This window comes from Spermophilus citellus (assembly GCF_964194105.1).
Source record: "Spermophilus citellus genome assembly, chromosome: 4".
NCBI lineage: Eukaryota > Metazoa > Chordata > Mammalia > Rodentia > Sciuridae > Spermophilus > Spermophilus citellus.
In genome coordinates this window covers 137,938,777-137,953,352 of record NC_138185.1, presented here as the reverse complement: position 1 = coordinate 137,953,352, position 14,576 = coordinate 137,938,777, and the positions used below count along the sequence as shown (strand labels likewise).

The window sequence follows — 14,576 nt, the reverse complement described above, 5'->3', positions numbered from 1 at the left end:
CCACTTCCAATGCCAATCACAAGTCTGAGTTTGGTTTAATTGTGCTTCCACTAATCAGTTACGAATTAGGGTTCCCATAATCCCTTCCTCTTGTTTGACTAATTTGCTAGGGTGGCTCACAGAGCTTGGGGGAACACTTTAATTACATGTACTAGTTTATTATAAAGGATACAGATGAAGAGATGCACTGGGTAAGATATGAAGGATGGGATGCAGAGCTGCCATGCCCTGTCTGGATGCTCCACCATCTAGGACCCTCCATGTGTTCAGCATTCTGGAAACTCACCCAATTCTATGCTTTTGGGTTTTTGTGGAGATCTCACTATATAAGCATGATTGATTAAATAATTATCCATTGGTGATCAACTCAACCTTTAGCCCTTCTCCCTCCTTTAAGTTTGGAGGATGAGGCTGAAAGTGTCAAACCTCTAATCAGGCTTTGGTCTATCATCTTGTGACCATCCCTCATCCTGAAGCTTCTTGGCTGCTAGCCATTAGTCAGCTCATTAGCATGCAAAAAGACATTTATTACTTTTTAGATTTCAAAGGTTTTAGGAGTTGTATGCCAGGAAACTGGAGGAAGACCAAATATGTATTTCATAGTGTTGCAAACACAGTAGCATGTACCTTTAATTCCAGCAACTTGGGAGGCTGAGGCAGGAAGATCAAAGGTTCAAGGTCAGCCTCAGCAAGTTGGCAAGGCCCTTTCTCAAAAAAAAAAAATAATAATAATAAGGGCTGGGGATATAGCTCAGTTGGTAGAATGCTTGCTTTGCATGCACAAGGCCCTTAAAAAAAATTAAAAGGACTGGGGATGTAGTTCAATGGTAAAACATTCCTGGGTTCAATCCCTAGTGCCCCAAACCAAAACAAAAAAACACCTTATAGTATCACAGAAGGTAACCAGCTGAGATCTCAGGAATCTTGATTTAGCAACAGGTTGGCTCAGGTCCCAGGCCTGCCTTTTGTCATGACACTTTCTGCAGGGCAGAGCCACAGCCCCAACAGACATGGCCAGCCTGTGTGTCCCCAGTGGTCCCTCTGCCTGAGCTCAAATTGGAATTTTGCTTATCTGAATATTGCTGTCCCTTTTCCTCAGAGACAGATATTCGGGCCACACATATCTTCTTAGGCCCAGGTCAGTTTCATACCTCCACAGATGGTTCTCTTCTCTCAGTGCTCCTCTTTATTTTTCTGCTAAAAAAAAAAAATCTGAAAGCTTCTGGGATCTTTCTCTTCCCATTAACAGTGGGCTCTGGGGCAATGATATCCCAGCTATTCTCATTTAAGGGGCTATCTTGGCTGTCCATGGGCCTCGGAGTCTGCACCCTCTCAGAAAATGTTGAACAAATTGAACATTCAACAGTCATACTTCCCCACAGAGCCTGGTTTTCTAGGGTTCCCTTCTAAAGCCATAGCCTGTCACACTGCAGTATTTCTACAGGGTCTGACATTCAGCTTTGAGCCCATGGACACTTTCTATGCAGCCCGGTCACTCTGTCATCTCAGGGGTCCACCGAGAGAGAGACCTTAACTTAGGATATGTAGGGATATGTGACACAAAAAGAACTTCAGCATGCTCCAGACAGATTTATTTAGGAAAGCAGATGTACTTTCAAGGGAGAATGCAAGCTATCTAATATCTTTGGGGGTAAAGAAATAAACATTCAAGGGATAATTGGGACCATCTTGAGGGTGAGAAGTTTTGGGGGTTACATGAGGAAGACACATTCAAGGAATAATATGAGCTACCTCCAGAGGAAGAGACAGGACCTTGGTCTGTGGTATTATTTATAGAGGGACAGTAACTAAGGCTGAAACAGAGGTGGAGTCAAGGCAGAATTACATAACTTCACAACGGTTTTTCTAGCACTTGTGCAGTGTCCTTGTATTATTTTGCATGCAAGGACATGAGTCAAGGGTGTGGACCAAGGGCTTGGGCCAAGGGCAAGAGCCACGGGCCAGTTTGCACAGGAATTATTTTTGCAATTCAAAGGCTCAGGGCTTTTCCTGCATTCTAACAGCTCACCTGCCCTGTCATTTTTGAGTCTCAGACTATCTTTTTCTGTACCCCAAAATTCTTATTCAACTCCACTGAAATGCTCCCCACAGCAGCTTCTCCCTAGCTCTTCAGTTGTTGCTTCCTGCCCACATAAATCATACCTTCATCTCTCCTTGGAATTAGGGGTGCAACTCTCTACCCCAGCCCTCTCTTAGAGCCCTGAACCCTCCCCTTCCAGGTAGAGTAGGACTGAGTTCTGAATAAGTAGAACACTGGTTCCCAGAGGTGCCCTGTCAGCTGGGTCTCTCCTTGCTTGGGAGCTGGACGATGGGAAGGGAGCCAGGTTTTCCTACCATCCCATGCACCCTTCTGTAGGATATGAGTAAATCCTTATAGTCCCTGCTTTTGTGGGCAGAGGGCCAAGCACCTTTCCCTGGCCCTGGAGGTAGCTGCATAAGCAGCAGAATTACCCACCTCTGATTCTCTTGTGAGGTGGACTGCTCCAAACTCAGCATGCTGCTCCAAACTGAGGACACTTGGGGAATAGTAAATGCAGGCAGGGACTTTCATTGACTTCCCTTATCTGCCTAAAAACAGGTCCTCCAGAAGGAGCTCAATTGTCATGAGCCCTCCCTGGAACTTCATCAACCAGGAAGGATTAAGATTATATCACAGAAGAAGATGCTGGAGGCCAATTCCATACCCAGGCAGATTTTCATTTCTTTTTTTCTTTGCAGTGCTGGGAATGGAACCCAGCACCTCATCCATGCTAGACAAGTGCTCTACTACTGAACCACAACCACAGTTCAGTCACAGTTTATCACAGGCTGTCACCTATTCTTCTGATGGTCCATTCATCTTTCTGAAAAATCATTTACCCTTCCCTAATTGCTTACTTCCCTCCTCCCTCCTATCCTGGGTTTTTGGTTATTCAATTTTCCTTCATAAGATGGCTCTGGGCATATAATAAATTTATATGCCTTTTCTCCTATTAATCTGCCTGCTGTCTATATCAGACTCAATTAATGAACCCTCAAAAGGTAGAAGAAAAGTCTTCCCTCCCCTACTCACTGAGTGGAGGGACTCCACTGCTCCACCTTCCCCTCCTCTTGACAGAATGTTGGTGGAGCTATGTACTCCTTGCACATGGACCAGGAACCTGAGGACACACTTGTTTCTCAGAACTCTGTGGGAGGTATGAGCCTTCATTTATTTTGTTAACTTATTTTAGCAACCCCAATCCTGAAACACACACGTGCACGCGCGTGCACGCACGCACAAACACACACACACACACACACACACAGAAAATTGCTCTTTGCTCAAGCAACTGTTCTATTAATAGCATGCTTGAGACAGACTATTACCCATTGCATTTGAAAAATATTCTTTCAGTCCGACATGGTGGTGCTCACCTGCACTCCCAGTGACTCAGGAGGCTGAGGCAGGAGGATCAAAAATTCAAAGCCAGCCTTGGGAATTTAGCAAAACCTTGTTCTATAATAAAAGATACAAAGGGCTGGGAGTGGGGGTGTAGCTCTATGCTCAGTATTACAAAAAAAAATACTCCTTCAGGGGCTGGGAGTATAGCTCAATGGTAAAGAGCTCATTTAGCTTATACAAAGCCATAGGTTTAATCCCCGGCACTGCAAAATAAAATAGAATAAAATAAAAACATTTCTTTAGCACCTTATTCACTAGAACAATCAGTGAATTGCAATGGTAAGAACAGAGGGGAAACTGGTAGACATTTTCTTCATTGCATTTAAAATGCTTATCCCGATCACTTTCGTGATCCACTCAATTTTTCAGAGCTGTGTCAGACTAAGGGATAGACTATTACTCTGCACCGAAAAATGGATAGCGAACAGTCTGGAGTAAAATTAATAAAGAGCTAACATTTACTGAGCATGCCCATGTACCCAGCTTTGGCTAACAAGTTATTTATTTCAATCTTTTTCAGACCCTACAAGGGTCTGAAAGTAGCATACTACTACTACTACTACTACTATTACTACTACTACTACTACTATTATTACTAATTTCACAGTTGATAAAATTGAGGACCAGTGACCACATGGTTAGTATATTGTGGAGTGGGACTCAAATCTGAGCAAGCTGAGTTTAGAGCCTGTGTCTGGGCAGGATTTGCATCCTTCTGGAATCAGCAGCTTTATAAAACAACTTCATGTAAATTAAATTCACCTAATTCCATAACTCTCCCAAACACATCCTTACCTGATTTCAGATAATCATACTTGCTAACAGCAAAAGTTGATCACAGTGTCAGGAATGAGAAGCGAGAAGGAACATATCATAAGGAAATGAGAAGTGACCACCTGCAGGGGAATAATAAGGAAAGAACAATTTGGGAAAAGGTCTAAAAGAGGAAGCCATCACATGTGCATCATGTGCCAATCATGTGTAACTCTACAAGCTGAAGGTGATGCCTGGGCCCATCACCTCTCCTGAGATGATGGCATCTGTATGGGCATGACATCAGCAGCCTTCTCCTGAAGGGATATTAGAAGAAAAAATAGGTTGGATTTTTTTTTTTTTTTTTTTTTTTTTTTTATTGAGAGGAACCAGCTAAGTGGGTGGTTTGTTGCTTGGGTGTGTCCAACAGGGGAGGGTAGAAGACAGATGTTGTTGGAAAGGAGAAGGAAGGAACGGGAATAGGCAAGCCATGTTCACAGGAAGGTGCTGAAGATCCCCTTGGCCAGCTTTTGTGGAGATCCTAGTTTGAGAAGGTCAAGGCTGAAACTGTGACATGCAGTACATGAGACATTGTCTTTATTCTAACTATGTTTGTAGAGAACCTTCTACATGTCAATACTGTGTTGGCTCCCCTGGTCCTTCTCTAAGAGCTCTCAGGTTCATGGAAGGCAGGATGTCCAGTGATTATCAGTGAGGAGACTCAGAGCTGGACCATCTGCCTTTAGACCCAGGTTCTACTACTTACACTGTTGAAGTTAGTAGGTTACTTAACTTTCCTATTGGCTTATCTGTGAACTGATGGTTTACTTCACAAAGGAGGGGAGGTTTATAATTAGAATGGATGTAAAAGTGTCTAGCAAACTGCCCCACCATATGGTAAGCATCATGTTTGTTATGAAGTGGAAGGATCAGATAAATAAACAAATGTGTCCTAAGGGGTTGTGGGAGTCTACAGGAGAAAGTGCCTAACTCTGCCTGGAGCAAGTTCAGGTTACTGAGGACAGGAATAAGAAGTCATGAAGATTCTGGGCTTTACTTGGGGTGGGAGAAGGCCAAGAATGAACACCATGTGTAATTCAATGATAGGGCACCCCTAGGTTTAATCACCAGTATTGAGGGGAAAAAATGGATATCATTAAAATGTTACTCAGATGATTCAGATAAGCTGATAGGCCGTCTACTCTTTAACCCATCAGAAGAGCATCTATTTGCTCTTTTAAGGTAACTTTTCATTACTTAAAAATTGTATTTTGCTGGGTGTGGTGGCACACACCTGTAATCCCAGGGACTTGGAAGGCTAAGGAAAGAGGATTGCAGGTTTGAGGCCAGCCTGGGCAACTTAGCAAAAACCTGTGTCAAAATAAAAAATAAAAATAAAAAGGGTTGAGGATATAGCTTAGTGATAAAGCACCCCTGAGATCAGTTTCAGTACTTCCCACAAGGTTTAATAATAATCAAATTATTTAATAATAATCAAATTAAATTTCACAAAACTTGGAAATAGAGAAAAGATTCACCCATAATACCAACAGTCTAACACTAGTATTTGATGTCCCAACCTTTATTCCTCATACATCTTGTTTTTAAATGTTAATCATAGTAAATGTGATAGTTCATATTTTGCATTCTTAAACTATGCATCACTGGCATGTTTACTACATTGTTTTCATAATGAATTTTGATCAATGAACTAGAAATAGCCTTCTTTTTAAATGTTCATGTTCTTTTTATAAAGTTTCATTCAGAATCAGTATACAAAAGAAAACGCAAATCTCGTATATAATGCTTTTACTCTATCACTTTGAGCACAAGTGTTCTTCCAGAATTGTTCTAAGCAAATAAGCACATTTAGCCGTCCCTGCTCCCAGAACTGGGGATTGAACCCAGGGCCCCAAACATTCTAGGCAAGTGCTCTCCTCATATCCCCAGCCCCAGCCTTTTTTTTTTTTTTGGTGGTATTAGGGATGAACCCAGGGGCACTTTACACTGACCTACATGCCCAGCCTTTTTTGTATTTTGAGACAGTCTAGTTAAATTGCCCAGTCCAGGCTGTCCTCAGACTTTCGATCCTCCTGCCTCAACCTCTGGAGTCATGGGGATTACAAGGATGTTACTCCACACCCACGCCTATCCCCAGACCTTTAAGTTTAAAAAGTTTTAGCAGGTTATTTTATACCCTGTCTTTTCACTTACTTATACATCATAGATATATTTCCATGTCAATCAGTATAGACATATACAATTATTTCTAGTGGCTTCACCAATTTAATGAACTAATCTCAAGTTTATGTAAACATCTATCACTGGATGTTTATGTTGTCCCTGTGCCTGCACATGCTCTGGCACTTGTGTGTGTGTGTTCTTCTCCATCAAGTGAATTGACCATAATTTACTTAAACATTTGGCTATTTTTGGACATTTAAGTAGTTTTTCTTTTGTTTTTGCTATAATAAATAACAATGCATTGAAAATCTTCAGGCATATGGCTTTTCCCATATTTTGAATAATTTCCTGGAGTGGAAGTATTGGGTCAGAGGGCAGGGACATTTTATGGTTCTTGATTGTATCACTAAGCTGCTTTCTCAGAAGGTTGTTTGGGCCTGTTCAGATACTTGCAGCAATGTGCTGTTATCAGCTTCCCATTTTCCATTCACTTACAAAGGTGGTGAGAAGAGAAGAGGATATTTTTTTCTAAGCAAAGGAGGTGCTCAGGTGGACTAACAGGAACAGATAGGGAGAAAAAAGGACAGAGTGAACCCGGGAAACAGGCAAAGAGAAAGGAGTGACCAGAAAAGACCATTTTGTTTGAATTATTTTCCTCATGTTCATTGTAAAGAACCCAGACTTTTTCATAAATTAGAATTTACTACACAAAATCTTCCTTTGAGGGCTGGGATGTGGCTCATTGGTTAAGCTCCTCTGAGTTAAATCCACCCCTAGTACCAAAAAAAAAAAAAAAAAAGCAACCAACCAAGCAACCAAACAAGGAAACCCAGGCCTCCTTTGATGTCAGTTTACAATTTAGGTACCATCTTCAGTATTTTTTCTTTCTTTCTTTCTTTTTTTGAACCCATGACCTTGAGTTTGCTATGTAAGTACTATATCCCTGAGCTAAACATACCCCCAGCCTTATCTTCAGATTTTTACACAAATACTACTGAAAATCTTGTGAGTTTTTTTGTTTGTTTTCCTGGTGCTGGGGATTGAACCCAGGGCCTGCTGCATACTTGGCAAGTGCTTTACTCAGGGGTTAAGTAACCAATGAGCCATCTCCCCAGTCCCCTTTCTTTTTTCTTTCACTTTTTTTTTTTTTTAATTTGAGACAGGGTTTTGCTATGTTGCTCAGGGCTTCACTAAGTTGCTGATGCTGGCCTGGAACTTGCAATCCTCCTGCCTCATTGTCCCCAGTTGCTGGGATTTAATAGACCTGTGCTAAGACACCTGGCCTAATAACTTATTTTTAATTTTTTAGTTGTTAATAGAACTTTATTTATTTATATGTGGTGCTGAGAATCAAACCTAGTGCCTCACACATGCCAGGCAAGTGTTCTACCACTGAGCCACAACTCCAGCCCCCCAATAATTTATTTAATTTATTTTCCTGCTACACACTCACCTTTGGAATGAATACAATCACTTAGTGTGCAGATAATGTTTAATTTGAATAATTAGGAACTGAACTAATATTGTCCACTTCCCCTGTCAGAGGGCTCACCCAAACCTCAACAACAATCTCTGGGAATCAGTTCCACCCTGGGAAGGCCTTCTGCGGCCTCTGTTTCTCTTTTCTAATCAAAACATCCCCATCTGGCAGTCCCTTTCTACTGATTAAGGAGTTGATCCCAGATGGCCTGTGGGACTCTCCACTGGGTGGTCAGTAGCCAAAGAAAAAGGCCTGTAGCTGCTCGCGGTGCATCACACTGGGAGAACCTCAGCGCCTAAGGATTAACCATTACCCCAGATTCTCAAGTCTGGGAAAAGCTAAACCCATGGCCTCAGGGCAAAGCTGGTCAGGCGTTCACTTTAAGGCCTTTCACCACAGATGCTCCGGGGAAGCCAAAGTGACTGCTGTCCCAATCGCTTTGGCTGGATCTTCCTCAAACCTGCCTGGGCTCAGGAGGTTCCACACCCGCCCGGGACGTGGACTCACGTGAGGTCTGCAAAACCTTGACTGCCTGACTTGACTCAACCGCAGCCTCTGTAGAACCCCTTCGCGCCCCCGTGACTCAGTTTCTCCATTTGCTCACGCGAGCCAACAGCGTGAGGCACCGGAGTGGAATGCGGACGGTGCTTCCTACAGCTTCCTCCCTGTCGACCGTGCGTGCTCTCAGGAGTTTACAACGCCCAGAGTGCTCCTTCTGGCTATGTCCTGCTCCGGCCCCAGGACAGTCTTGGGGTGGCAGTGACTCGGCCCCATCACCCGCAGGACTGCTGAGGAGACATCGCCTTAAACCCACCCGCTATGGCTCCTGCATGGCCCGGGCCAGGAGGAGTTGCCAAGGAGAGGCCCACTGCCCGGGACCACGCCGGGCCCATGCCCACTGCCCGCCGCCTGACGCAATCGGAGGCGCCCTTGCTGCATGCGGGCGCTGGGGAAACCTTCCCTGCCGTTGCATCACTTCTGCCAGGTTTGCCACGAGGTGGAGCCGAACCAATCAGCGAGCGCACTAGGCCCGGGGCAGGCCACTCAGCCACCCACTTGAAGAGTAGCGCGGTTAACCGAGAAGCAAAATCCGAAGATGATTGGCCCAAAGAGGGTTTGCTCCGCCCCAATCACCGCGGCAGCTGGCCGCGGCGGGCGGGGAGGTCCCTCCGCCGGAGGGTTTAAAGGGCACCTCCGTGGGGGCCACTCAGCTGGAGCGACCGACCGGTGCCAGGCCAGGTGTGCGCGTCCGTCGGTCCTTCCGTGCCCGCGCCGGAGACCAGCCCCGGAGGCCGCCCGGGCCCGTCCCTGTGCCCGGCACCATGAAGCAAGAGCCCGCAGCCCAGAGCACCCCGCCCCCCTCGCCGTCTCCGAACGCATCCGTGCAGTCCCCCCAGGAGGATGGCGACCCTCCAGCACTTTGGATTTTCGGGTATGGCTCCCTAGTGTGGAGGCCCGACTTCGCTTACAGTGACAGCCGTGTGGGCTTCGTGCGAGGCTACAGCCGCCGTTTCTGGCAGGGAGACACCTTCCATCGGGGCAGCGACAAGATGGTGAGAATCTGACGGCGCCCAGGGGGGTGAGGGCGGTGGGTAGCATAGTGGGCGCCGGTGCCCTGGAATAGCCTGGGCTCTCTGGGCCAATGTGTAAAACTGTCTGGCTTTGTGGCTTAAATTTGTGTGCCCAAGTGATCACTGTGTGATTGATGCCTGGAGTCGGTAAACCTGTGGATCCCTGGGTTGATTACCAGTCTGGACCATTGCCATCTATCTGCCTTACTATTTCTCCTGTATCCCTACATCACTCCCTGCTCATCCCCCTATATGAATAGGACTCTCTGAGGCCTAGCCAACAGAATGATAAGGCTTTCTCTGCACTGATGGCAGAACTGATTTCTAACTTGTCTTTCAAAATCTTCCTTCCCTCCCTAGCCTGGTCGTGTGGTGACCCTCCTTGAAGATCGTGAGGTAAGTATTGCCGGCAAAAGGGGGACCCAGCACCCAATGTGGAAGGGTGCCACGCACAGAGCTTTTTGGGCCCATGACTCTAAGCTATAGCTGTTGCTTGTCTGGCAGAGTGGAAGTATGTTTTGGCTCAGTGTTTCTCAGAGTTACCTAGGATCTGCAGAATTTAATTCAGTAGGATTGGAATGAGGTCTGAGGTGCACCATTTCTAACAAGCTTACAGGTGATGCCATTACATGTTTCTGAACCACACTATGAATAGAAATCCTGTCCTCCCTGGGATTAGACCACCTTTTAAGAAAGGAGGCATAAGCCAGGCCTGGTGGTGCACACCTGTTATCCCAGGGAATTGGGGAGGTTGAGGCAGGAGGATCCCAAGTTTGATGTAAGCCTGGGCAACTTAGTGGGACCCTGTCTCAAAAAATAAATAAACAAGAGCTGGAGTTGTAGCTCCGTGGTAGAGTGCTTGCCTAGCAAGTATGAGGCACAGGGTTTGAACCTGAGCATCACATAAAAAAATAAATAAATAAAATAAAGGTATTGTCTCCATCTACAACTAAACATATTTTAAGAAAAATAACTAAGCAAGCAAACAGATATATAGAGTGGAGTTATAGCTTGGTGGTAAAGCAGCCCTGGGCTCCCTAGTAGCACCACAAAAAGAAAAAAAAAAGTACAGTCCTTGGGTCACTGGGGGTGGGGGAATAGCATTCTGTAATGAAGGAGGGACCAGCAAACAGTTGCTGTGACTGACCAGAAATATCTTTATTTCCTCCTAGGGCTGCACTTGGGGTGTGGCATACCAGGTCCAAGGTGAGCAGGTGAGCGAGGCCCTGAAGTACCTGAATGTGCGAGAGGCAGTGCTTGGTGGCTATGACACCAAGGAAGTCACTTTCTATCCTCAAGATACACCTGATCAACCACTCAAGGCATTGGCTTATGTGGCCACCCCACAGAACCCTGGCTACTTGGGCCCTGCTCCAGAAGAGGCCATTGCTACACAGATCCTGGCCTGCCGAGGCTTCTCTGGTCACAATCTTGAGTACTTGCTGCGTCTTGCAGACTTCATGCAGCTCTGTGGGCCTCAGGCCCAGGATGAGCATCTGGAAGCCATCGTGGATGCTGTAGGCACCATGCTGCCCTGCTTCTGCCCCACGGAGCAAGCTCTGGCGCTGGTCTGAGGGGCTGAGCCCCTGCAGGGAGTGCCCATGTGGACATCAGGGCCAGGTGCCCACCACAGTGCTTGATACAAACTTGATACAGCTAGAATTCCTGAGATGTCATGGTAGACAACTGGGGACTTCTCTTCCTAAGCCCCTGTCAGTCTGCCAGCTTCTAGCTCTCCTGCTTGACACTGACTTCTGAACACTTTATTTATTGCACCATGTTGGTGTGGTGGCAGGGTGGGTGGGGGGCCTGCCCTGGACATGGCCCTGCTGCGCAGTGGCTCCACCTCAGGCCCTGGTGCCTGACCAGATTTCCCTCATTGCTGCTGCTAACCCCACACTACACAGGCCTCCACCTCTCCAGGGAGCCTCTAAGAGCCTTGATTTTCTGTCCATCCAGACCAACCATTTCCCAGCCTTGGAAATATTACCTGCCCAAGTTCCCAGCCAGCAGGAGGGGCAGTGGGGAGTAAGCAGAGGGAGCCCTACAAGGACTCAGGCCCCTTCCAATCCCACTCACCCACTAGACTCCCAGGGCAGAGCTGGATCTGTTGCCTAGACAAAACTGCTGAGTCTGGGCCTGGGCCTCTTACCTTTTGGGTTTTGTTTCTCCGACTCTGTCTCCTTGTCTGTCTGGACCACTTTTGTGTATCTGTTGGTCTGTTTATGGGAAGCTCATCACCATAGGCCCTTGCTCCTTCCCTCTCTGTCTCATACTGTTATTCATAAATTGATCTCTTATTATCTCTGCTGTGCTGGGATGTGCTTCTTTCTTTACATGAGGGTTGGGGTAAGCAAGAGGTATACCCTAGAAGTTTCCTAGGAGGGAAAAGGCTTGGACCCTATACCAGGTCTTCCTTCAGCTGCAGGGCCAGCTGCTAGCTCTTCCTGGCAGGTGGGCCAGAACTCTGGCTTCCTACTAAAGGAGCATGTGGGTTAGGGTATGGGGATGACAACTTCTGGGCAACACTGACAGTGGGATTCTGTGGCCTGTAGGACCTGAGGTCCCTTTTACTTCCAGGGTCAGAGTGCTCACTGCTGCCTCCTGGGGCCGCAGTTACTGGCTGTCCCTTCTCCTGCCCTGAGCTGCCAGGACTTGCCCATATTGGGATAAGTTGTAAGATGCTCTCTTGCTGCTGCATATTTACCCCCTGCCTCTCCCTGTGTACTCTTCCTCAGGTTCTAGCTCCAGGGAGGTCACAGTACCTAGATGTCAGCCTGGTCTGCCCCTCTTTAACAATAAATGGCGCCTATGAGGGTCTCCTGGACCTGCAGGATGGGAACGGGGCCAAGATGACAGGATTTAGCAGCAGAGTCTCTGTCCAAACCACCCCTTCCTTCACTACCTAGAGACCTCAGAGAAGTCCCTAGCTCTCTGAGCACTTCACCCTATGAGGGGACAGTTCCCATGAAATGATGGATGGGGACAGGCTGTGTGGTATGTACTGGATTGGTCTGATGTCCCCAGCAGGGTCAGTTCCGATCAAATTGGGCAGGTGTTGTGCCTGGGGAGGGTGCCATGCTGAGTCGTGTGCCCATGTCTTGGCAGCCTTGTGATCTTAGCCATTGATGGGAAAAGTGTGGAGTTCAGCCAGGTTCTTCTGGGAACCTGGTCAGGACAACACAACAAGTGTGTGGCAGAAATCCCTGGGCAGCCACCTCTGGGGCTTCCTGCATCAGAGCAGAGTCTGGCTCTAGACTGGAGGTTGAACGGGGTGGGGAGGGCTATTTGCCAGCTAAACATGGACTCTCATTCCTCAAGTCATTGTGTCAGGCACTGTTCTAGGCACTGGGGATACAACGATAAAAGGGTCCTCTCTTTTTTTTTTAGTGGTGCTGGAGATTGAACCCAGGGCCTCACACATGCTAGGCAAGCACTCTACCACTGGACTACAGCCCCAGCCTAGGATCCTCCTCCTTAAGGAACCTGGAGTCTAGAACTGATGGTGACCATTCCATATGAAATGGGAGCAAGTCGAAAGGAGCCCTGAGCTGAGTGAACAGGCAGTCAGTGAAGACTTTCTGGGTGAGGGAGCCTGAAATGGGACCTCTGGGAACAGGGAGTCAGAGAACAGCATGTGCTTGACTGGGAGACAAGGTCAGACAGGCTGGCCCAGCAGCAGGGGAGGGGACATGAGGCTGCATAGAGGGAAGGACTGGGACCAGCTGCCCTAGTGACTGTGCTGGGCTGTGCAGGTGGCATTCCTCCTGGGTCAGTGGCGGACCTCCAGTGGATTCTGGCGTGCTAATGAGGAAACTCTGGTTGCTGTGTCACACTGGAGGAGGAAGGCCAGTCAGCAGGAGGTGATGGCACGAGCCATGGCAATAGGCATGGGCAGCGGTGTGGATCTGAGTGTGATTTAGGTGTGAGATTGATAGGATTTGGTGACAGACTGGTTGAGCAGAGTGAGGGTCTGAAGATACAGTAGGGAAAAGCAGCTCAAACTCAGGCTCAGTTTCTTCTACTAAACAATACAGACCACTTCAGAGCCCAGATGTGGGTGGGTTTTCCCTACACACTGAGTAAGCAAGCAATTCTGCAGCAGGAACCCAGCAGGGTGTCCTGGAAGCCAATTTGATTCTGACACTCCTGGTGATCCCACAGGCTGAGGGTTCAGTCCCCAAGACCAACCCTTCACTTCTGATGCCAGGAGTACACACCAAGTTTTTGCTTTTGTTTATTTGTTTTTGGTACTGGAGATTGAACCCAGGAGCTGTTACCACTGAGCCACATCCCCAGCCCTTTTTATTTTTCATTTTGAGACAGGGTCTCTCTGAGTTGCTTAGGGCCTTGCTAAGTTGCTGAGGCTGGCTTTGAACTTGTGATTCTCTTACCTCAGTCTCCGGAGCCTCTGGAATTATAATCATGTGTCACCATGCCAGCTTGTTCAGCTTCTTCAGCACTCCTTCCTTGTAGCTATGGATTGGGACCCCTTCAGGGGGTCTTATCATCTACTATCAGACATGTCAGAGAATGTTAGAGTTTCTATGACCTGTCTTGGAGAGGGAGTTATGAGCCAGGCACTATGGATGAAAACATATATGTATATCATCATATCATAAAGGTGAGGGTAGAGCCAGGAGGGCCAGGCTCCTTGGAACCGGAAAGGGAAGGGTAAAGATCTACCCTGGGCATAAGTTGGGGTTGCCTGTGGGAGAGGCCATCCACATGGATCTTGGGGGCAGCTAGATATGTTGTTGTGAAACACAGGAGAGAAATCTGGGCGAGAGTTGTATTAGATACATGCAGATGGTGCTTGAGGCCATAAGGGGAGGGAAAAAGAGGATGGGGGCAGGCTTAGTGTTGAGGTCCCCAGGCCTGGCTGTCTGAGTAAAGCAAGAGAAATTGGGAACACAAAACTGGAGGGTAGGAGGAGAACCAGGAAAAGGATGGGTGTCTCTAGGAGTATGAAACATTGTCATGCTGCCAGGATGTTGAGGTAAATGACAGAGGAAAGTCCACTGGATGAAACGCCAGCGGGTCCCTGGGGGGTCTCAGTGTGAGGAACTGCAGGAGCAGTGGTGAGAAGCCACAAGGCCAGGCCCTCCTGGGCCAGTGGGGGAAAGCAGATGGGTTTCAGGTG

General features: G+C 47.2%; 1 protein-coding gene and 1 long non-coding RNA gene across 3 annotated transcripts; one reads left to right on the top strand and one right to left on the bottom strand.

The window, feature by feature from the left end:
* On the bottom strand, positions 1 to 8,506 carry LOC308646905. Of its 2 annotated transcripts, none has more exons than XR_014021515.1 (5): positions 8,370 to 8,506; positions 4,241 to 4,341; positions 3,418 to 3,499; positions 3,074 to 3,188; positions 1 to 1,197 (listed from the first exon to the last, which is right to left on the bottom strand). It is a non-coding gene; the product is annotated as an uncharacterized lncRNA (long non-coding RNA). The 2 variants fall into 2 exon arrangements; XR_014021516.1 differs by having other exon boundaries at positions 1 to 1,194.
* Positions 8,507 to 9,035: 529 nt separating this feature from the next.
* Positions 9,036 to 11,736, top strand: CHAC1 (ChaC glutathione specific gamma-glutamylcyclotransferase 1). Its single transcript, XM_081290461.1, has 3 exons — positions 9,036 to 9,415; positions 9,794 to 9,829; positions 10,606 to 11,736. Exons 1-3 carry the CDS (start codon positions 9,185 to 9,187, stop codon positions 11,005 to 11,007), a joined length of 669 nt encoding a protein of 222 aa, XP_081146587.1. The 5' UTR covers positions 9,036 to 9,184; the 3' UTR covers positions 11,008 to 11,736.
* The last annotated feature ends 2,840 nt before the right edge of the window (positions 11,737 to 14,576 follow it).

What these genes read in the sequence shown, in the direction of transcription:
- CHAC1 (XM_081290461.1), top strand. Translation starts at nt 9,185, where the DNA reads ATGAAGCAAGAGCCCGCAGCCCAGAGCACCCCGCCCCCCTCGCCGTCT. An exon ending in ATCGGGGCAGCGACAAGATG is followed by an intron (nt 9,416 to 9,793) that starts GTGAGAATCTGA and finishes TTCCCTCCCTAG; the next exon opens with CCTGGTCGTGTGGTGACCCT. An exon ending in CCCTCCTTGAAGATCGTGAG is followed by an intron (nt 9,830 to 10,605) that starts GTAAGTATTGCC and finishes ATTTCCTCCTAG; the next exon opens with GGCTGCACTTGGGGTGTGGC.